General features: G+C 39.1%; 1 protein-coding gene across 1 annotated transcript in view; it reads left to right on the top strand.

The window, feature by feature from the left end:
• The window catches only part of SUSD4 (sushi domain containing 4), a 158,729-nt gene that overhangs the window by 75,841 nt on the left and 57,857 nt on the right, over positions 1-25,031 (top strand). Inside the window, exon 3 of the mRNA XM_089529391.1 lies at positions 12,234-12,446. Within this exon, the coding sequence (XP_089385517.1) occupies positions 12,234-12,446 (213 nt within the window). The remainder of the gene's footprint in view (positions 1-12,233; positions 12,447-25,031) is intronic.

The raw sequence follows: 25,031 nt of genomic DNA, 5'->3' as shown, positions 1-25,031 counted from the left end.
GTCATAACACGATATATATTGATCACTGAAAATACAGTTTCTCTTATGATTTGATAGAGTGAAGCTTAGTTGAGATGGGAAATGCATGTAAAATATACTATTAAATAGAAGACTTTATAGAGGAAAAGATTAAGAGGTGACATGATAGCCATGTTCAAATATTTGAAGGGATGTCATTGAGGATGGAATAAACTTGTTTTCTGCTGCTCCAGAGAACAGGACCTGGAACAATGGATGCAAGCTACAGGAAAAGAGATTCCACCTCAACATTAGGAACAACCTCCTAATGGTAAAAGCCATTTGACAACGGGATATGCTGCCTCAGATAGTGGTGGAGTCCCCTTGGAGGTTTTTAAGCAGAGGTTGGATAGCCATCTGCCAGGAGTGCTTTGACTGTGTTTCAGCATGGCAGGGGTTTGGACTGGATAGCCTTTGTGACCTCTTCCAGCTGCGTGGTTAGTAAGTTACTATTATTGCTCAGAGATATTTAACAATCATTCCTTTATCATACTGAAATGTAGTTGTACCACATAAATATTGCAAGTAGTATGTGTTGGAATATTTAGCATTATCTCTCCCCATCCTTCAGATAGATAGAGGTTCCTGCAGGCGAACTCTGCTGCCTTCTCTCAATGAAATGTCCATTTGCTCCTACTGAACTACAGGTCAATAAATACCTTTTTTAATTGGTTAGACAAGGACATATTTCTGTTATTCTGCAGATTTAAAGCTAGACACTAACAGGCTTGGCTTTGATATTGAAACATGTTTGCTTCCTAAACAAAGTGATGCAGCACTTAAAGTGGTGTCAAATTGCATTATTTCTACAGTGTAATTGAACCCTTAATTTCTTAAATTAATCTCTGTTGCATCTGAGATTTTCATTATATATTTTTTTGTATATACTTGTCCACATTTGCTAGGGTTAGGGGTACAGGACCTCCTTGACTGGAAGATGCAAATAACAAAAACACTATGTTTTTACCTGAGAGAACACTTCTCTAGGAATCTCTAGGTCCTCCAGTGCAATTCTATGGTCTGCTAGACATTGACCATAGAATTGCATTGGAGGAGCTACAAATGCCTAGTGGAGTGTTCTTTCTAGGAAACTCTAGGTCCCTCAGTGCAACTTTTAGTTAAAGTTGACCATAGATATTCCTAGAGAAAACATATTAATAAACTCCATGAATAATCAAATTAGCAAAAGTCAAAACCACAAATGTGGAGGGACGAGTGTATAAGATATAATTTCAATGTACAATTAAAGGCATATTCTATGTCACCTGAAATGCAAAATTAGTATTCTTTTCCTAATCACTAATATAGCCACTCTTTGATTACTGTACTTCTCAAAAATGTGTAGAGGTCTGGGTGGTGTGTTGGCTCAGTGCATTTGTTTACCTAGGGTGACACTTTCAGGAGGAAGATAAACCCAGGCACCCAAAGTTTGGCTGCTGTATTGTTGACAGATGTTCTTCCATCCTTTTAGCGAGATCTGACTTTCATTACCATGGACTGATGGATGTTACGTTAAAGCAATACACACATTTTTGGATATGTTCTTTTAAATTAATTGATAAATATTTTGCAGAGTGTTAATTATATTAGTGTGTTGGTGCAAAAAACAAAAACAGCCCAACAGTTTTGTAGCACCTTAAAAGGCTAACAAATTTATTACGACATCAGGTGAATGGAGTGTTAACTTAAATTGGCTGGTGTTTCTATACACATGGTTTATGTGTGTAGTAAGGAGAGGAATTTGAATTGTAAGCAATGTTAAAAAAAAAGACTATGATAATTATGTTGAAGGTTAAATAGTTCTGAAATAAATGCAGTGTTTCTTAATTGAACAAAGATAGGTAAGGTGTAGCTGGTATTGTGTAGAGGACATTCCTTTAATACACAGTTTTTACAGATTTTAAGTATTTCCATTCATATTTACACAATAATTTTGAAATTGGCTCTGTTTAAAATAATTGTTTTTGTTTTATATCTTATGTCGAATTACCTAACATGTTTTAAATAGGCAGGCTTATGAATGGAAAAAGAGAGCAAGAATTGGATGCATGCTTCCAGGTCAGGAAGTATAAGAAACCTCTATTCTCCTTTCCTTTTAAAATGTCTGATTCATGATTGCTCCAGGCATTTTAGTCTTCTGGGTAATAACATGATTGGCCTCACAAAGCCTTTTCTTTGACATGATCAGGTCTCTGAGAAGTAGGAGGTTAAATCACTTTGCCAGGATGCTTTATAAGAGGTAATATTTTCTGCAATTATTATCGCCTTCATTCACAATGTGAAATTCAAAGTTGTCATATTTAGTTTTTCATATAGTGTGGGAAGACAGATTGAATACCAACACAATATATACATATGCTGCTAAATATTTGTTAGACATATATTTTTAAGATTGGTTTTATATAAATGTGATAAGTCAGGTACTACTAAATGTTGATCTTGGATTATGTTTCTTAAATAAGCTCTTGGTATGGGGTTGGGTTTGCCATAGACATCAGACTGGCCACTGTGGAATAGAATTCTTGACTAGATGAGCCTTTGGTCTGGCCCAACATGTTTTTTTCTTTTGTTCTTGCATTCTTAGAATCATAGAATCATAGAATTGGAAGAGACCGCAAGGGCCATCTAGTCCAACCCCCTGCCATGAAGGAAATCCAAATCAAACCATCCCCGACAGATGGCCATCTAGCCACTGTTTAAAGGCCTCCAAGGCAGGAGATTCCACTACACTCCAAGGGAGTGTGTTCCACTGTCGGACAGCCCTTACTGTCAGGAAGTTCTTCCTAATGTTGAGGTGGAATCTCTTTTCTTGTAGCTTGCATCCATTGTTCCGGGTCCTAGTCTCTGGAGCAAGTGAAAACAAGTCAGCTCCCTCCTCCGTATGGCATCCCTTCAAGTATTTAAACAGGGCTATCATATCACCTCTTAACCTTCTCTTCTCCAGGCTAAACATCCCCAGCTCCTTAAGCCGTTCTTCATAGGACATGGTTTCTAGACCTTTCACCATTTTACTTGCCCTCCTTTGGACACGTTCCAGTTTTTCAACATCCTTTTTGAATTGTGGCGCCCAGAACTGGACACAGTATTCCAGGTGGGGCCTGACCAAAGCAGAATAGAGTGGCACTATTACTTCCCTTGATCTAGATATGATACTTTTACTGATGCAGCCTAAAATCGCATTGGCCTTTTTAGCTGCCGCATCCCACTGTTCACTCATGTTCAGCTTGTGGTCTACTTGGACTCCCAGATCCCTGTCACACATAGTCTCGTTCAGCCATGTGTCTCCCATTTTATTTTTACACCCTATGTGCAGTACCTTGCATTTCTCCCTGTTGAAGTTCATTTTGTTAGCTGTGGCCCAACTTTCTAGTTTATTCAGGTCATCTTGAATGTTGATCCTGTCCTCTGGAGTATTAGTTACTCCTCCTAATTTGGTGTCATCTGCAAATTTGATAAGAATGCTCCCAATTCTGTCATCCAAGTCATTGATAAAGATTTTGAATAGCACTGGGCCCAGGACAGAGCCCTGTGGGACCCCACTGGTCACTTCTCTCCAGGATGAAAAGGAGCCATTGTTGAGCACCCTTTGCATTTGGTCAATCAACCAATTACAAGTCCATGTAACAGTTGCCTTGTCTATCCCACTTTTTATAAGCTTGTTTACAAGAATGTCATGGGGAAGCTTGTCAAACCATTCTTATCTGATGGTTAACACTTCAAAGACCAACTTTCATCAGGAAATTGCCAAGTGTCTATGTTATCAATGTCTGGAGTAGTTCAGAATGGAGAGAAATTGCTTGAGTGTATATATAAGAGAGTTTGCCCTTCTTTAAAGTAGAGTGAAGCAGTCATCTTAGGCATTAGGTGCCAGGGTAGTATTAAAGGGTTAGAAGTCAGAGCAAGTAGACCATTTGTCTTCTAAGTTACCATGCTACCTTCAAGTAGATGTTGTGCTACCACCATTGTTAGAATAAGAATCAAACTAGATCAGATTGCCTTTATGGTGGAGAGGAGAGGAAGCATGTTGTTTCTTCCCTCTGGCAGCTGAATTTTCCAAACAAGCCCATATAGTAAGGTATTGCATTTTTATATGTCTAAGAGAGTGCTTGAGAATTCACCATTTTCCACAGATACTTATGGAATCCTAATTCCACTGATATATCTTGAGGCAATATTCTAATACCAAACTACTAAACCAGAGAGAAAGTAGCTGGTCATCAAGAATATTAGCTGTAACTGATTATACTGTACTGTTTGATGAAGACATACAGTACAGTGACCATGAGAATATCACAGAAATATATGCTCAGTTTATTTTTAATTTTGCTCTAAAGCAGTGGTTCCCAGACGTTGATCCTCCTTTGTTTCTGACTTCACATCTTAGAAGCCCCAACATCTTGGCCAATGGTTAGGAATTATGGAAGCTGAAATTCAAAACATCTGGAGGACCAAAGGTTGGGGACCAATGCTCTTAAGTGTTTTCCCCCCGAAAGGAATAAACAGAGAGCCAAATCACACAGATCAGTTTGCCACTTAGAATCATGATCCTGAAAGGAAGAAGCTGGTTGTATCGGTCAATATACTGTTTCAAGTGACTGCAAAATCCTAGCCACTTTTATTCAAGAGTATTGCAAACAAAGCCAGAAGAGCAGATTATTCCAGATGACTGAAGGTAGGGAGTCCAACAACAGACCACAGAAGGAGGAGGTAACTACAGTATAATGTTCAAGTGTGAAGGGTGACACACAAACAGTTTTGTGGAACCTCACGTGTCTATCACTTGTTGCCAGTTTCCAAAGATACCTTCTTAAGATAACTCTTGGTTAATATCTAATCTGAGTTACATCTGTGCTACAAGCAGATTCTTTGCACTACTTTCACCTTTCTGATATTTTCTGCCATCTACAAATATATTGGAACATATCTCGATGACTAGGAATCATAACTGGAAAAAATTATTTTGTTGCTAGAATTAAATGGCCCCACATCTGTTGTACTTGATGATATTTGAGAACTGAAGGACCCTCTAACATGTTCTCAATTTAAAAACAACAGCAATGTGTGATTCTAATATTAATAACTTTACTTGTATCCTGCCTTTTCTCAGAAAGTGGGACTCAAGATATTTTACAAATTAAAATGACTGTTTTTCTTGTGTGCCTTCAAGGAATTTCTGACTTATGGCAACCCTAAGGCAACCCTATCATGGCCACCAGTTTCCATGGCCAAGTAAGGAAGTGAACTCTGACGCCCAGAGTCATAGTCCAATGCTTAAACCACTACACCATGCTGGCTCTCTAAAATGATTACAATATAGTTTAAAGACATATTAAAGGCTTGTATTCAAATAGAATGATTGTGCAGTAGAAAAATAGTACTTAGAAAACAGTGAGCATCTAAAACAATACATTCAAAAATCAAAACATTGAAGCCAGAATTTGATAGTTTTCAAATTTTCCAGGCCTCTCATCCACTGGTATTAATTGCCCTCCTGTTGTGTCAGTTGTGAAGCTATTTTGCTCTAAACATTCAGCCAGTGTTTAGTTTGACAGCCTCATTTTGTGGTTCGTTTTTTATATAGCTTTTGCTCACTACAAAGCTTTCTTTTTCTATGAACTACATTTGTCCACTGAAATGAATTTTAATTTTAAAACCCCCTGTCATTTTATACTGTCTAAAGACAATATCTGGAAAATTCATTTTATACATACAAATGAAAGCCTGACAGTGAGTTCTAGTACTGAGCTTACCATTCTTTTTACATCTGGATGATGATCTCTAAATTTTTCTCCTACACAAAATAGAGCAAAAAGATTTTGCCTTTTATTCCTGTCCAACTAATACAGACAATGCTTGGGTGCAGTGTTAGAAGAGTGTATACAGGCATGCCCTCCCACATGTCTATGCTTGAAGAACATGACTCTGTGTTATGATCTTACAAATACCTAGAGTTGTATTTTATGGAAAAATTCTTCCTACACTTAGTTACAAATGTCTTGCTATTATCACAGAGGCTAATGAAGAGAAATGTAGTTGGAATAGTTGTTGGATCAGGCTTTTTGCCTTACCTTGAGGGCAAATTATACAATAGACACAGTATACTGGTAACTGCATGTTATTAAGTCTAAAGTCTATGTTTTGAGCTAGTAGTGATTCCAAGGGTTAGTCATAAATGTGTATAGCCTTTGATGTATGCAGTAGAGGGCCACAGATACGTTTACTGCTACTGCCATCTTTTCACTTCTTTAGATTTTCCAATTGTTGTACAATCTTATCATTTATATATCTGAAATTGATTTTCCTACTACTTAATTTTTTTAACCTATTTATTAGAATATTAGAATTTATTAGAATATCCGAAGCTATATCTGAAGATCTCAGGGCGGCATATGGTAAAAACAGTTTAAAACAGTTTAAAACAATAAGGATAATTTCAAAAGACTAAAAGCATATAAAACCATTTAACATTTAAGCCAATTTAAAACCAGTTAAAAACAATTTAAAACAATGTAAATCATAACATGTGGGCAAATTGGGGCCCAAAATCTTTAATAAAAAAAAACATACCATGATTTGACTGGGTGCTAGAATAAACAAGTGTTACTCTAACGAGTGCCACAGCAAAGAAGGCACTTTCCCATTACATGTCATCCCCAGTGGATTGCCTCCACTGGTGGGACACAGAGCAGAGCCCTCCAACAGACATCATTTTTCAGGCAAGAATACAGAGAGAGAGGTGTTCATTCAAATATCAAGGTGCCGAGCTGTTTAGGTGTTAAATACACCTTCAATTCATACCGAAAGCAAATAGGCAGCCAGTGCAATTCCTTTAAAGCCATGGTTATATGGTTTCCGTATGGTATGCCAGTTAGCACACTAGTTGCTGCATTTTGCACTAGCTGAACCTTTCAAGTCATCTTCCAGGGCAGCCCCATACAGAGTGCATTACAGTGATCTAATCTGTTGCCAGTGCACACAACTGGCAAGTTGACTATAGTCAAGTTATCCCTGTCCAGAAGAGGCTGTAGCAGCAGAACTGGTCAAAGCTGACCTGTGCCTTCAGTGACAGAAATGGATCCAGGAGATCACAAACTATGCACCGTCTTCCTGAGGAATGCAACCCCAACCAGGACAGTTAATTTACCCAGACCTCAGAACCACCAGTCCACAGAGCTTTTGTTATACCAGAATTCAGTTTCAGTTTATTGGCTTTCATCCAGCCCATTACAGCACTCAGCGATCCCCAAACTTTGGTCCTCCAGGTGTTTTGGACTTCAGCTACCAGATGTCTTAGCCAGCTTGACTAGCAGTCAGGAATTCTGGGAGCTGAAGTCCAAAACATTTGGAGGGCCAAAGTTTGGAAAACACTGTGCTGATGCTGACAAGAAGGAGTTTCCCACCAACCCTTTGCACTGTTCTAGTAAGCACTAAGAAAATATCTCTTGGAGGTATCAAAACAATAGAGTAGAGCAAAATGCAGCCTGTGGGGCACATGCAGCTGCCTCAGGATCAACAAAAAATTCCGAAATTTTCAAAAAATTGTTTTTGTCTTAAGGGGACATAAGATCATTTGCTTTAAGGGGACAGGGCTTTTTTAAAAAATGGAAATAAATCAGAATTGAGTTCTGATCACTGCCTGCTTTTTTTTTTTAATGCTTCTCCTGGGCCAAAAACATGACAAACACGCACCAACACACCCTAGAGAGAATTTGGGGGAAAAGAAATTGGTTTTTTTTCCCCCGGGGTGTGTGTGTGTGTTGGAGGGTGTGCCCCTGACAAGGTTACCTATGGGGCTAATGGGGCTACCTAGCTTCTCATAATTGCCCCCCTGCAATAGAGTATTATTTTTCTAAGGAATTGTTGTAAATCTTGCTATCTTACCCTAACATAACAATTTTGGTCTCTAGAGGTTAAGCTCATATGCTGTTTTTATTTTGGGCTTTCTGCATATTCTTGACTTTCTGCTATCACCTCCCAAGTAAATGCTCTTCTAAGTTGTTTACTCTTTTTCTTTCGCCTGGGGTTAATTGAAATACTCAGTCTGCCAGAACGCTTTATGCATTGCTTGAATATTATGTTCCTAAGGATGGAAACTCTAAGATTGGAGGGTTTTCTGGACTACATTAGAATCCTGTGGCTAGAATGGTGACCGGAGCCAGTTACAGAGGGCATATACCAGTAACTCCTGTATTGAAACAGCTTCACTGGCTACTGGTTCATTTCCGAGCACCATTCAAAGTGCTGGTCATGACTTATAAAGCTCTACACTGCTTAGATCCAGACTATTTTAAGAGACCGTATTTCCCCATATGAACCATCTAGAGCCCTAAGATCCTCATGAGAAGGCTTTCTCTCGGTCCCACCACCATCCCATGTTTGCCTGATGAAGTCACAAGAGAGAGCCTTCTCAGTGGCTGCTCCCACCCTGTGGAACTCCCTTCCATGGGAGACTAGGCTGGCCCTCTCACTGTTAGCCTTTTGCAGGCAGGCAAAGACATTTTTGTTTAAACAGGCCTTTTGAGATCTGGCAGGCTTGGTTTTATTGGGGGATGAGAGGGATGGTCGTGGATTGTTAATTTTAACTTTATATGTTTTAAATTTTATATTTGTAATTTTTATATTTTTATGATTTTAATTGTACAATTTTAACTGTTGTGTTTTATGTATGTTAGCCGCCTTGGGTCCCACTTGGGAGAAAGACAGGATAAAAATAAAATAAAATAAAATAAAATAAAATAAATAATAAAATACATTAGGAGACTGAAGCATCTTGTTTCCTTAGAGGTTTATAAAATTCATGCAGAATTACACTGTAATCAGGAAGTAAAATGTGTCTTATACAGCAATATATCTGGGGGCAGAGAGCTTTCTGCTTACAACTGGAAGACATTTTGCACCTATTCTATCTTTTTTCTTACTGAATTTTCATTTGTAATAGAAAAGTTGGAAGAAACAACAGAAAACATAGGATGCCCAGAAGCAGAAAACAAAAAAATTGGGACTGTCTATGAACTGCCATGAATGAGTAGTGCAATTATAGTTGAAATACTATTAGTGGAAGTACCATTAGCTTATATTGGAGTGCCGTGATATGTAGGTCATGATGCTCAAATATGTCACATACAAACTTTCTGTTTTTGGCTAGGTCATACATGAAATGCACAAATGCCTTGCTACTGTAGTGATAGAGTATCTAAACCTCAAAATCTATCACAAATTTATCAGAGCGAGATAATAGTGACAGAACTGGAAGAGTCTGTAGTGACAGTAACTGTAGAAGGATCAAGAGGAAAAGCCCATAGAGGGCAAATAACATTACATGCAGTATCATTCTTTCTTGCTTATCTGACCCCTCTCTTGTGCAGACTCTACTCTTCCTGTCATTGATTTCTTCTCTAATATGCCACTTCCCTAGTATGCAGCTAGGGAATCCTGTCTTTAGAATGGAATTTCAATATAAAGCCCTTTTACTCTCTTGTTCTGTTTTGTTTTACTTTGATGTTATTGCTTGGGTTTTAAATTTGGCTTAATTCTATCCAGCTTATTGCTTAATTCGGGTGGCATGCTGATGTTATCAGATGTTTTTGCCATTGAATTTGCTGCCCAAATACAGGCTGGGTCCATCTCCGCTTCCAGGAGTGCACCTTGCAGCTCTTTTCAGATCCGGGAGTTTTTCCAGTTTAAGAGGATTGTTATTGGAGCGCTCCTGGAAGCAGGGATGCACCCAGAATGTATTCAGGCAGCAGATTTGGCAGCAAAAACCTCCTGATAACATCAGAATTCCACCCGAATTACGCTTTATGTCAGACAGAGATAAGCCAAATTTAAAAGCCAAGTGATAAGCTCAAATGCTTTTGCTGTTAATCAGGACTTCAGGCAGATTCCCCCCCCCCATTTTTTTTTAAATTTTCTTCCACTGAAATATAGCTAACAGCAACTGATATTTGCTGGTGGTCTCCCATCCAAGGCTGACCAGGGCTGACCCTGCTTATCTTTCAAGATCAGACAGGATCTGGTGCCTTTAGGGTGTTTAGCCATTCTCCATTAATTGTTGCATGAAAGGTGGTACTACTTGTACATGTTATGTTTCTTTTGAATGTCTTAGGGCTACTGCTCTGGCATGCATGGATGTCTGTGAATTGCTGGACAAAGCAGTTGCTCTAATATTTTTGTGATTCTTGATGAATACCTGTTTTTCCCCCTAGGCTTAGTCCTGGTTCTTACTTTTAAATTCTAAATGGCTTATTATTTTGGTACCTTAAATACTTTCTCTTTCCATGGGTCTCTGTGCCCCATGTCAAAGTGTGCTTTCTTGCAAAGCTTAGAGTGAAGTAGAGTATCCATATGCAATGAAGTTGATAAGCTGTCTCCAGTAGAATCATAGAATCATAGAGTTGGAAGAGACCGCAAGGGCCATCCAGTTCAACCCCCTGCCATGCAGGAAATCTCAATCAAAGCATCCCTGACAGATGGCCATCCAGCCTCTGTTAAAAGACCTCCAAGGAGGGAGACTCCACTACACCCCGAGGGAGTGTGTTCCACTGTCAAACAGCCTTTACTGTCAGGAAGTTCCTCCTAATGTTGAGGTGGAATCTCTTTTCCTGTAGCTTGCATCCATTGTTCCGGGTCCTAGTCTCTGGAGCAGCAAAAAACAAGCTTGCTCCCTCCTCAATATGACATCCCTTCAAATATTTAAACGGGGTTATCATATCACCTCTTAACCTTTTCTCCAGACTAAACATCCCCAGCTCCCTAAGTCTTTCCTCTTAGGGCATGGTTTCCAGACCCTTCACCATTTTATTCGCCCTCCTTTGGACACGCTCCAGTTTCTCAATGTCCTTTTTGAATTGTGGTGCCCAGAACTGGACACAATTTTCCAGGTGGGGCCTGACCAAAGTAGAATAGAGTGGCATTATTACTTCCCTTGATCTAGACACTATACTTTTATCGATGTAGCCTAAAATTGCATTGGCCTTTTTAGCTGCCGCATCACATTGTGGACTCATGTTCAACTTGTGGTCTACTTGGACTCCTAGATCCCTTTCACATGTAGTCTCATTCAGCCAGGTGTCCCCCATCCTATATCTGTGCTTTTCATTTTTCCACCTAAGTGCAGTACCTTACATTTCTGCCTGTTGAAGTTCATTTTGTGTGGCCCAGCTTTCTCGTCTATTCAGGTCATTTTGAATTTTAATCCTGTCCTCTGGTGTGTTAGCTACTCCTAATTTGGTGTCATCTGCAAATTTGATAAGTATGCTCCCAATTCTGTCATCCTCTCTCTATTTTCTCTTTCCTTCCACTGACTATGAGGAATATCTGATTATTAGCACCCCCCTTTTGGGAGGTTCTTAATCTTGGAGGCACCATTATTACTGCTGTTAAAAGATAGCATAACTTGAATGTGACATGTGCAGATTCCTGTTAAAATGACATCAGGGTTGCCAAATTATGTACAGCTGTCCCATATTTCCTATACTCAGTCTAAAACATGTCCCATGCAAGATGACAAGTGAACTTTCATGTTAGCAGAAATTAGTCTAGCAGAAAGTGTCCCAAAACATATGTCTGCTCTGTTTTATTTCCTTGAATAGCAAAGTTAGTGGCCCTGTTCAAACCTATCTATAAGGCAAACAAGAATACAAGACTGCCTATGTTTTAAGATCTTTGGGAGAAGTCTTTCTTTCTGTCCTGCCAACATTTGAAGCACTTTTGATGGGCAGCTTGATAGAGAAAAACCTTCCTCATGGCTGCTCCCCTTTTTCAAGAAGACCTGTGTCCTAATGGATTTATTTATTATGGCCGATGTAGATAGCTTGTTGTTTTAATTGAATTTATGAATCTATTTTATCTGCCTTGTTTTTTTTGTTTTGTTTTTGATTGTTACTTTGTATTTTACTGCTGTTAGCCACCTTGAGCACTATTTGATGGGAGATACATGCTTAATTAGCTAACACACAAGAATAAATAATTGTTAGCCTTCTGGCAGGGTGATGAGATTGTATTTGGATAGAATAGAAGGTGAGAATAGAAAGTGATTGTATTCCCTAGCAACATTTTATTCCATCACCCCTTGTCAGTAACATTGCCTTAAAATCTGTAGCCTATCCCAATGTTTTAGAAGTTTGTAATAGAAAGTTTTTCAAAAGTTTGAGATGGGAAGAAGGCTGTCGAGCTCTTTGACCTAATTTAAATATTTCACCTCTTTGTTGATATAGGTTTTGATGAACTCCATGCTTGTGCAGATCCTGGATTCCCTGAATATGGATATAAGATGCCCAGCGCAGGTGTTTTCTTTGAAAGCTCTGTAGTCCGGTTTCATTGCCAAGAAGGATACAGGCTTAAAGGTCCCTTCAAAAAGCTTTGTGAAAGACATTTTAACGGCTCCCTAAGCTGGAAGCCAAGTGATAAACCTGTGTGCCTACAAGAAGGTGAGTTTGGTTTATTATTAACAGTCTTTACTTGTAAAAAAGCTATATTTGTACCATGCCTATGCTTCCAGTTCATGGGAACATGTTCAACTATGTTCTTATTTTGAACAGGATTTAAAAACAAATGCATATTTATGAGTAGAGACTGGAGATGTGGCTGAATCAAAGCAACACATACAAGCTTTTGCTTTTTCTGACCAATAATTTTCAGAGTTATACCTGGTCACCCAGGCAGAATTATCCAGCCTCCTGAAGAGGCCTTTAAATATATATATATATATATATATATTTAAAGAACAATGTGTTATGGCAAACATTTTTATGCCTATGTTAGTGTATGTTACGGCACTTTCAAAGGATAGCAGTGCTTGCCAATGAACAGATAAAAGTGCAATGTTGGTTATATTCTATTACTGTTCTGGCAACTGAATGTTCTTGGTATAACTTTAATGTTCTGTTTTACTGGGCAGCATGACTAATTCATAATGATAATAAGAGTATATGTTTAACAGAGAATTAAATCAGTTATGCATGGCTGGGTGTTGTACATTATTCATTTGAGGATGAAAAGGAATGGAAAGCAGATTATAAAATGCAGTAATAGAGCAGTTCTGTTTCTGTAGCAGGGACGCATCTATTGATGTAAAACAACTCAGTATTGTATGTAATTTTTTCAGTTTTATTATGTGAGTGTTTTGATTCAGGTACATTTGATAAGCAGGGTTAGCCAAGCAGATTATCTGCATCGGTTTTGGATAAATTTACATCTAAGCAAATTGTTCATTATTTATTAAACACAGTGCGCTAAAGCATCAGTTCTTTATTGATTTGCTGGGTGATGGTTCAGTGATGTTGTAGATCAAGAAGCAGAAAAAAGTCAGGCTATGTTTAGTGTGTGTGTTTGTGTGCGCGTCTGCATGCACACACATTTGGACAAGCAAAAATGCTCCATAAAAAATATCCACATGCCATTCTGCTGAATCAGTAGTCTTTCTGACTGTTTTGATAGTGTTCGACAGGTCCTTCTCATGAACCATGAGTGAATTTGTGGCAACATGTCTGGAAGAGATGGGTTGGATAGAAAAGAAACCTGTTTTCCTCCCAGTTAGGATACTTACCATGTTTTATGGTTAAATCTTCCTCGTGTTGCAGCTGCCAGACAAAGTCTTCTTGGCTTAAATAGGGAAATGGTGCATTCATTTCCCAAATTGTCTTCAATTAATAGGTCAGTAAAATGTATTTGCCCAAATATTTACAATGTTTGTGATGTCCAAAGAAGTGGATGACACATTATCAATAATGAATGTCTGAACAGTAATGTACAAATTGCATACAAGACTGTTGTGAATCACAGGTAGCTGTTTCAACTAGTAGAATCATGTGCAGAACCGAGTAATTTTGGCTCTATTTCAAATGGTTGTACTTTCTTTGGCCCATTGTTACTAGCTGCCTGGTAGTGACACTGTATTTCTTTTAGTTTGCAGTCTTTTTTATTGCTATAGGCAGCAAGTTCTGTGTGCATACTAAATTTATTTTTCAAGTTACTTAATCCTTCTGGCAAAACAAAAAAGAATTAACTTGAAATGTCTACAACAACTAAGTGTGCATTTCTTATATTCAATATAGATATTTTGTAATGGTATGATGGTTGCACATTTTTATATTGGCAAAAATGTTATGAAAAATATTTGTGTTTCCTTTTGCTTTGCATTTATTTGGACGTGTGCACCCCAAACAAAGGATGGGAAGTAAGTTAGTTTTATTTATAATTAAAATAATTGAACTACCCATTTTAGGCCTTCCTGAATTCTGTATATGTAATTTCTGTATGGAAATACTCATTATGTACCTCAATAAATTGCCAAGAGAATATCTCTTGAGTTGGAAATACATACATTTGCTGGGTCGGCGATGTATTTTAGAGGGGAAAATGTACACAGAATCACAAGCTGCATCCACATTGCAGAAATAATCTGATTTGACACCACTTTAACTGTCATGGTGAAATGCTATGGAATTCTGGGAACAGTAGTTTGTAGTTTGCCACCACAAACTACAATTCCCATAATTCCATAGCACTGAACCATGGCAGTTAAAGTGATGTTTGCAGTGTGGGAATACAGTCATAGGCCCAGGACAGACCTCCCCAAATGGGTGGACTGGAAGCGGCCTGTTTCCCTCCGGAGGGATGTTGCAGCCACCAAACCGCACAATGTCCCTCCGGAGTAAAAAGAACCCAGAAAAAATGGGTTCTTTTTTGGTCACCAGGCAGTCATGAGTGTGCCAATGGCGCACTCATGACATAATGGATGCACCGAGATGTGCAGATGCTGCGTGTCCCTTATATCAAGATGGTGGCGCCAGTGTGGATGGGCCGCCGCCATCAGGCTGCCACCATTACATACTAGGGTTCTGGGCCGTGCGGTTGCTGCGCAATCCGGAACCATAGTATCGCCGCTGCCGTGCCCCTTTCGGCCCGTCTGTCTCAGGCCATAGTCACATTTCAAAAATGTGAAAGATATACACAGACATGTTTCACTGAATGTAAAAAGTACAAAATTGCATACCTTTAAAAAATACACACAGAGTCCTGGAAACTGAGACAAACCAATGAATGAAACTGGCAGTTTCATAGAAAAAAAAAAAAAAAAAAAAAAAAAAAAGGGGGGGGGAGGGAACTCAACCTAACCACACAAGAGATGGTGAAACAGTACAAAGAAACTGTAAATTATCAGAATTAATGTCTCCTAAGGTTTATACAGTCGTGTTTTCTACTACAGGGTGGTAGAATTCAGAAACAGGGCTATTTAGTAAGGAGTGTAAGTATGCAAAGGGATTTTTTTTAGCACTTTTGAGAGTAACAACGCAACAGAAACTGTAGTCCAAGCTTTTGTAGACTGGGGCTGCATCTGTAGAAATAATGTTGTTTTGACACCATTTTAACTACCATGGCTTCTTTCTATGAAATTCTGGATTTAGAATCATAGAGCTGGAAGAGACTGCAAGGGACATTTTTTCTGCAGTGCAGTGCAGGTGTAGCCTTGTTCTACTTCCACAGATACAGGCATCTGAGCCAGTAGATCTAGTCTACAAAAGCTTATACTACAAGTTCTTTCATACAGTTAGTCTAAAAGGTGCTACAAGATCCCTTTGCATACTGTTATCTACTATTTAAAACAAGTGGATAACAAACAATTAACCAGTTTTCTGCATACAGTTACAGTTTCAAGGAATGCAGTTAGGCTAAGAAGTGCAGTATGTCTCCTTATTGGCTCAATAGTTTGTGCTGCAAAAAGATTGGATACAGCTGTGGATGAAATTCTCTCACAGTTTTGTATCCAGGAAAATAGTTGTATTAACCAAGAATTTCAGTATATGAACTTTGCCATAAGTCTTGTCAATGGATATTATTGCAGTACTTTTTCTATATATAAATGCATGTAGAAACCAGTTAATTATGTGTTACATGGTTATTTTAAATATCTTGTAGTGGATAACATAACTGTAATCATTAGTGGACATTATTTTTGACCATTTACAGTTTCATTATACTGTTTCACCATTTCCCTTGTGATTTGATTAGAGTTTCACAGAACACTCATATTTTTACCTGATTGGCAATAAATGACAGATAATATCAAATAAATAAAAAGGAAGAGAAATACAAATGCTCTTAAATAAAACGCAAATGAAAGAAAAATATAAAGTTTTGTGAGAAAGACAATAGGCACATAAATATCTGATAGCCTGTATATTATAGCCTTGTGATAATGACCTACTTTTCTTGTTTATAGCAAATAAAAATTGTTTCCATGTGGCCCCTGGTATCTCTCTGTGTGAGTATGTGCTACCCTCTTCTGGCCTTCCAGTAGAAAGTAGATAAGTCACAATCAAGGGGCTCTGCATCAGGTTGTATTTCCCATCCTGGACATAGTCACTGATGAAGCTTATATGTTTGGCTATTTTCAATTCTATGTTGGCAGAAATTTCCTTGCCCAGCCTAAATAATCCAACTTCATATCTCTACTTGGTACCAAACCCAAAACATCATTATGGAACAATCAGAAAATGTATTTAATTTACTTGTGGTATATTTGTGATACTGACATTAATTTGTGATGTAAGTCTTTAATCAGTTCATAAAACATATCTCACTTGTGTTTGCATTTGGGCCTCACCAGTTAGCAACTGGTAGACAAAAGCATTACAACAACAACAACAATAATTTATTTATACTTCCCGACTCTCCCTGCGGATTGAGGCGGGATTACAACCAGATAAAATGCAATAGAAAAGCAATGCAGTTACAGTCACCCACAATATTTTTTAGCAAAGACCATAACCCTCCCATAATACAATAATAAAATTAACAGTTAAAATTTTCATCTAATCATAATCAGTAAACTGGAGTATTGAAGTGGATGGGGCTATTTTATACAGAGTCAGATGGGAAGGCTCGCCAGAAGAGATCTGTCTTAACTGCTTTCTTGAAAGCATCTAAGGTAGTAATAAGACCTCTGGCAGGTCATTCCACAATTTTGGGGTGATGGAAATAAAAGTCCTCTGAGAAGTTGTTGCTAGTCTAGTCTTCTGTAATTGAAGTAAGTTCTTCCCAATGAGTAGATGTCATATCATTTTCCAACTTGACCATTCTTTCAGGAATAAGCATTCTTTATATTTTAGACATATATATCTGTATTTCTTAGAATAGGCAAGGGAAGAAATTACACAAAAACACTGTATGAGAGTATTACTAAAATGTCTGCCACAGTCAATAAGCATATTCATTTGTATTTATTTCCATACTTAGATTTGCCAGCTTTCAAGGCACTGGCTAAAGTCTCAAGGAATTGCTGTTTCTCTGACTCTTTAAAGCACAAAGGCAAAATGCAGAGCAAGAGATTTTGGAGAAGAAAAAATGTTTTTGTATGTGAGGTGGACTTAAAGACTAGGTACCTATCTCTACTCATTTGCAGCTAGCTTATCACAAAAGTGGTACGTGTGTGTTGTTCTCTTACACCAAAAAGCCAGGGGTCAGAAGAGGGGAATGGGGAAAGACAGTGAATGTACTGTATATCAAGGCAGGGAGCAAAGTACCAGCACTGCCATGCATACACCTTCTTGTTGTACAAGCCCAGGAAGCATTGTTGCAGGGAAGAAAATATCTCCAGGGGCTTATGGCAAGTTTCCCATAGGTCCCAGAAACAGCATAGGGCCTAGGAAAACAAAGTGTAATGTTTACAACAAGGAAGGCCACACAGGATGTGCATCCTAGCAAGAATGGTAACAACTGCTATATCTGCTGGGCACATTTGACCACCTATCTGGCCTTCGAAAAATGCCTTTTTTCCTGTCTTTTTTGGGATATCATATTACTTAAGAGATTATCGTCTATTTTCACCTGATCTGGGCATGGGCTTGAACAGGTGAAAACGGATCTCATTGCTTGCCTTTTTGCCCAGCTCAGCTGCATCATGTACCCGATCTAGACTCCTGGCATACTCTTCGAAGGATGGGAAAGTATCATAGGTTCAAAAAGTACGCCAGGAGTCCAGATCGGATACGATATGTGGCTGACTTGGACAAAAAAGTGTGCAATAAGATCCGTTTTCACCCGTTCAAGCCCATACCCAGCCCATGCCCATTTTGGGCGAAAATAGATGTGTGATAATCTCCCTAGTTAGCTAGGTTTTATCACAATTCAGGACATATTGTCATAATGTCATTTTCATAATCAACTGAACCAGAAATGGTTTCACCCTGTCTTCCAAACCTTGCCTCTCATCTTTGTGACAAAATGAAGACCCGCCCCATAATATCACAAGGATACCACCCATTCATCTTGGATTTTAACATTAAAATACAAGGGAGTGTGGTGCTGCTGACCTAGCAACCCTATAATCATTCTGTATCTTTCCAACACAGACTATATCAGTTTTATCTGCAGTGTATAGCAATAGCAAGTACATTTCTATACCACTTATTAGTGCACCTAAGCACTTCCTAAGCAGTTTACAATGTGTAAGCTAATTGCCACAACAAGCTAAGCATTTATTTTAGTGACCTTGGAAGGATCTCAGGTTGAGTCAACCCTGAGCTCCTGGCTGGTATTGAACTCACAACTTTGTGGTTTGTGAGTAAATGGCTGTAGTACAGGCATTTAACACAGTGCCACCATAGACACCAATATTGTTCAATCTATACAAGGAATGAATTGTTTCCATTAAGGGCAAGATCCAGTGATGAAACCAAACCCATGGATATCTACAGGTTGTCTGGCTAGAATATTTTATTGTACTAACTAACAAAGGAGGAAGTAAGAGGAAAGTCTAAGTTAAAAATGTCTTGAACCTTTTCCTTCTTTTTTCACTTGTCAGGAGTAGAAACAGGTTTTCCTAGATCTGTGCATTATGATTCTAAGTGATAATCTACTAGGACAGCAATTTCAACTATTTTGTGAGCAGTAAAGGTTTCCTGAGCTCTGGAGTGGTTCCACCCACCCAAACGATCATTGGCTTTCTCTGACTAAGAAGGTTTCTTGTTTAGGCTAGGACTTTACCTGGACAAAAAAGCATAATTTATTGCATCTGGATATCCTGTCAAGATATCTAGCTTCTAGTTTCTAGCTCTCACTTGGGAGTTGCTGCTTACAGCTCAGTTCTGCCATACATCTAAAACATTATCTTGCTCACAGACAGTACAACGATATAAGGAATATAATTGCCCCCGATATATATCCATTTAAAAATGAATAAAGGTAATAGCAACTCATTAGTCAATTGATTTATCATATTGTGCTTCTAATTTCCTTTTAAGAAGGTGAGAATTTTCAGTGTCAACACAAGGACAGAACTGTGTAGCATACCAGATCTATAAGCATGATGCATGCACTTGTCAAAAATCTATCAATTTAAGACTCTGAACTACGGTGTGTTATGCCTGTAACTCTCAGTCATGGTAATGGGGTTAATGGGTGCAAGTTCTATTGTGCCAACACTTCAAAACAAATGAATTATACCAGCTGCCTAACTGTTGAATTTCACTTTGAATGATGGGTGGTGAGGGGGTGGCAAGAGTATATATTTTTCGTATTTAGCATGTTTTTATATTAGTAAGTTCTTGTTCTTTCCACAAGTCTTATTGGGCTTGGTTTCAGTCTTAATAAACCTAACACTTCATATATCAGGATGGGTGGTGGGACGGAATTAATTTTTGCTAGAGTGCTTTTACAGTATTTACTGTGCATCAAATCTGTGGGCATTTGCTGGCCTGCATGTGTCCATGGCTATATTTTGAGCTAGAAAATGTATTCCGGAAAACAAAGATATATCTGTGTTACTCTGGAATATTAGTATGAAAAGAGATCTTGTAGCACATTTGAGACTAACTGCATAAATGCATGAGACAGTTAGTCTCAAAGGTGCCACAAGATCCAGCATGGTGTAGTGGTTTCAGCATTAGATTATGCCTCTGGAGACCAGGGTTTGAATCCCCACTCACCTATGTAAACCCACTGGGTAACTTTGGGCAAGTCACAGTCTCTCAGCCTTAGAGGATGGCAATGGCAAGCCTCCTCTGAAGAATCTTGCCAAGAAAACTCTGTGACACCATAAGTTGGAAATGACTTGGAGGCACACAACAACAATAATAACAGAAAAGGCATCCAAATGGCAATGCAGTAGAACATTGCAAGCTGGAGAAGTATATGTTCCAAACATGCTACAAAGTTAGGCAACATCACTAAGTAGGAGACTAAAAATGAAAACAATTGTCCTGCTTTTAACATGTCTGTACCCCTGTCAACACACAGCCTTTTAGAAGATGGTATGAATCTATTAGTTGACAGGGGGAAAAACATCACTTTGAGAGAGAAAAGAAAATAACAAATTTGGGGGTGGGGGAGAAAAACAGCCAGCTTGGGAATAGCGAGGAGAAGGAGTGAGTGGGGGTTAGAGACAGGTCTTAAAGGGTTAAACTTCATTCATACAAAAATTCATATTGTTCATACATAGTTTATACTTAGTTCATACATATTGAACTGTGGGAAAGGTGGGAAATATAAATAAATTATTATTATTATTATTATTATTATTATTAGCGATACACAGTTGAATTCAAATGATATATTTGTATTTGTGGTTAGATACTGTTTAGTCAGAGGTCTCCAGTGTTTTGGGTTTAGTTGTGTTTGGTTCTGCAATTTTAGGAAAGTGCCTAGATAGCTTGGTGGTTCCTGTGGAAAGAGATAAGTTTTTGCAGTAATCCAGCATGGGTCTTATTAGAGCTTGGAAAAGTTACCTGTTTGGATCACAACTCCTAGAATCCCTCAACCTGGGATCCCACTGCCTGCGCAATGACAAAATTGCTTTTTCTAGGGTCTGCTTTTTATGTTTTTCATCCAATACAAATCAAAGACCATAACATTTGTTATTTGACATTTTTAATTTGTTGCCTGCTTTACTTTATTGTACCCTTTCCTGTATTGTTATGTATTATGTATATGTATTAAGCTATTATTTCTTAGATTGTATGCCATGGGCAGGTTTACTTTATCTATTATATTATTTGTATGTACAGTGCTGTGTAAATCTACAGCATTATATAAATAAAGCATGATAATAATAATAATAATAATAATAATAATAATAATAATAATAATAATGTAGCTGGTAGGTTAGGAAGATTTATTTTGGGGGGGAGTCAGTATTCCTTAGCTTTTTTCCTTATACAGTGGGTCCTCGCCTTACGCGGGGATCCGTTCCGGATTCCTCCGCGTAAGGCGATTTCCGCATATGCTCAAGCCCCATTGGAAACAATGGGGCTCGTGCACGACGGTGCAGCGGTGCGGCAGCGCGCGGGGCGCAATGGGCACACACGCCCATTCAATTGAATGGAATGCGCTGCCCCTTGCGCCCTGCGCGCGGCCCGCGGCTTGAGCGCGTATGCTCAAGCTGCGTAAAGCACGCCCGCGTCATACGCGGGCGCGCTGTATAAGGTTTGAATTGCAATGCCCATCAACTCCAGCTACTCCTCCTCCTTTCCTGTTTGGCCTATTTCTCTTAAAAAGGCTATACCCCTCTATTACTATGTTCCAATCATGAGACTCATCTATATCCCATCAGGTATATAAGTGTAGAGACATTTAAGACCATGTGTCCTCCCTCCTAGCTGTCTGTGTCTTTACACGGGCCTCCAGCTGCTGGACCTTCTCTTCCAACAGGGCTACCAACTTGCGCTTGGTGCAGGTGAAGTTATCTACAATGAAAATGGCTTCTCTGTCACAGTGTCAATGAAAATGGCTTCTCGCCTCCTTTTCCTGTGCAGGAAATGGGGTCTAAAGCTTCTGAAATCAATTAAAAGAGAGCAAAAACACTCCAAGTTTGAAAAGAACTCACCTAATGAAAAGGGCTTCTCAGCCTAGGGCTGCCATAATTGTCCACTTTTACCAGGGACAAAATGTAGGACAAATTCAAGACCAAACTGTAGGGCAACTGCAGGACAAAACTCAGCTCAAAATGTAGGACATTTAAGGTCCACCATTTTTCTTCAATGTCCTACATTTTGGGCTGAGTTTTGTCCTGCAGTTGTCCTACAGTTTGGTCTTGAATTTGTTCCACATTTTGTCCCTGGTAAAAGTGGACAATTATGGCAACCCTATCTCAGCCTCATGTTTTTCTCTCTCTTCCTCCTGTGCAGGAAATAGGTGTGCCTTGGGGTTATCATAAATCCAATCTTGCCACAGTGCAGGAATCCACAGCTTAAAGCATCTCTTAATACTCTGGAGTTTTAACCTGGAACTGTTTGGCATGGAATGTATTTCTGCTAATTCAGTTTCTGCAGGAAATATAGTTGAGTATATATTACCATGTACACTCAACTATAAGTTGACTTCATGTATAAGTCGAGGTCAACTTTTGGGGCAAAAATTATGGGTATTTGTATTACCCGTGGATATGTCGAGGGTCAGATTTCAGGAGGCAGCCCAGCTGGGGACAGGCTGTCAGGCAATCAGTCACCCATCCCAGCTGGACTTTCTTCTGGGGAGGGAGCTCAGCTGAGGAGAGGTTGCAGGGTTGCCCAGCTGATTTATAAATCTGCCCAGCTGGGTTGTTCCTCAGCCCAGGTGGGGAGAGGCTCAGGTCAAGTATCATATTGACCAGTGCAGGGGTAGGCAACCTTTTTGAGCCGGGGGCCGGGTTGGTGTCCCCCAGACAACGGGGGGAGCCCAAAAAATAAATAATTAAATAATATAGGACAACATTTTCAAATGTAGGACACATTTTTTAATAATGGAGGATATGCGAAATTTTTTTGATGATTTTTAAAAAATGTTAATATAAATGCATGTTTCTTAGGCATGATCAAAATGGAGGACATTTGGGCATTATTCCTAGACAGATGGTAGAAATGTACTTCCCTTTCTGGCCAACCCCCCCTCCCCCCATTCCAAACAGCACATTTGGGCATTGAACATGGCTTTACTTAAGATAGCCTCTTGCATATTTCAGAGGCTTATTGCATAACCAAACTCTTTGGGTTTCACACTGAACATGGGTTCACATGGCTATGCATATTGAACATGTCAAAGTGGTCTCATAAATGATTTGCCCTCGGTTTCAACTGTACTTCTCAGAAGTGTGTACTTGGTCAAGGGACTGTGGTTTTTCTTCACTGCGCATGAGCTTGTAAAAATCACAGCAACTTACATTGGCCGTGCCTCTGAAGCTGGCTCATATCACCATCACCATCACCATTGTTAAAACAGAGCAGACCTGTAAAAATGGAATGGAAATCCTCCTCCTCCTCCTGTTCTTCTTCTTCTTCCTTCTCCTCCTCCTCCCCGCGCGCTTCCGCAAGAGGCCATTGGCCTGTCGCGCAAGCACGCGGGGCCTTTGACCCCACTTGCCCGCCGCCAAAGGCCCCGCGAGCTTGTGCAACAGGCCAAAGGCCCCGTGGGGCCTTTGGCGATGGGCAAGGCAGTGGCAATCGATGGCAGGACCGAGCTGGGGCCAGTCCCAATGGCTTGGTGGGCCGCATGTGGCCCGCAGGCCGTAGGTTGCCGACCCCTGGACCAGTGCATAAGTTGAACCAGGTTTTTTGTGAGTCAATTTTTTGACCTAAATTTCTCGTCTTATACACAAGTTTATATAATAATATACTTCCAAGAGAATTGCAGAATCATATGTAAAAGTTGAAAAATAAAGATTAACCCAACATGTATATAAGCTTTCAGCAAACTTCTTCTATGAAATATTTTAAACTGACCAGAGCTTGGAAATTGGTTTTATAATATAAGCCAAACTCAGCAGTGCAGAGAGCTAATAGCTTAGTGAACAACTGTGTTTCTGGCTAGCCTTTGTGCAATTAAAATAGATCAGTCTACAGCCATTGTCTGAGATAAATGAGAATGAAATCACTGTAACAAGATCAATGTTTCCTGCTTTGAAAATGAAAACCTCATATTTCACCTCTGTTTAGATTCTGTAGATCTATTTGTGGAACAGCAAGACTCCAAGGCAACAGCAAGCCTCAAGTCAATGATCTATTCATTGGTGTTTTTGCTTTTGTCAGTTTATATACATCAGTTAAGAAATAAGGAAATCTATTGTTGCACATCTGAAGTTCTTCTGTGTGCGTGTCTGGTTTGTTTGTTTTTTAATTTCCTTACCCCCCTGGGCTTTGTATGGTGCATGTAAGTGTGTGTGTGTGTGTGTGTGAAAGAGAGAAAGAGCTGGGGGGGTGAGGGAGAGAAATCTTGTGTCCTGCTTGTTCAGGACAGTACAGTAGATGGGACAATGAACTCCATAATTGCCAGTCTTAATTTAGATGAGCATCTGGTAGCTTTGAGCAACTTGATACCATTGATTTAATAACTTTTTTGAATTATTTGAGGTCATATGCTGGCCTTTTGACTACAGAGTGTGATGCCTCTTTTTTAAAAAAACAACAACACGATTGTGTGTGTGTGTGTGTGTGTGTGTGTGTGTTTAAATGGTGTGTATTTTTAAAGGTGTTTGTTTTAAACGAAAAAATCTAGTACAAGTAGAACACATGCTCTATTTCCTTATCATTATATAAAATACAAATCTCTGTGTTTATGTCTGTAAATCCTTGTCATAACAAGCAGGATGCTACTGGTCGTTGCCATTCTTTGCAGCCCAATACACTGACACTAGTCCTGCTGAGCTGAAATTACTCTCAAGTAAGTGTAGCTAAGATTGCAGATATAGACATGTTTTGTACTTGAAAAGGAAAGTCAAAATGACACTCTTCTCCTTTTGTACCATTTTTTAGAAAGTGATTCATAGATGCTGAAGGCAAGTAAACAAATCTGTCTTCTCTTGTCAGCATTGTCTTATTTCAAATGTCTGTCCCAACTGACTAAAATGTCTATTCAAATGAATATCTGATTCTTTGGGGACTTCTGAGACATGAAAAATGTGCCCCTTTCAAATACAGAAAGGTTTTATAGTCATTCTACAAAATAGATGAAGCCTGGAAATAAGCATGAGCCCCAAATGCAACCCAATAGCTGGGTCCCTGTCAAGGGTTAAAAGCTGACAAAAATGTTTAGATGTGTGGTGG

This window comes from Sceloporus occidentalis, unplaced genomic scaffold, assembly GCF_023333645.1.
Source record: "Sceloporus occidentalis isolate IW3139 unplaced genomic scaffold, rSceOcc1.0.p SCAF_6, whole genome shotgun sequence".
Classification (NCBI taxonomy): Eukaryota; Metazoa; Chordata; class Lepidosauria; order Squamata; family Phrynosomatidae; genus Sceloporus; species Sceloporus occidentalis.
Note: the sequence above shows the minus strand (reverse complement) of the source record. Positions and strands in the feature narration are given on the sequence as shown.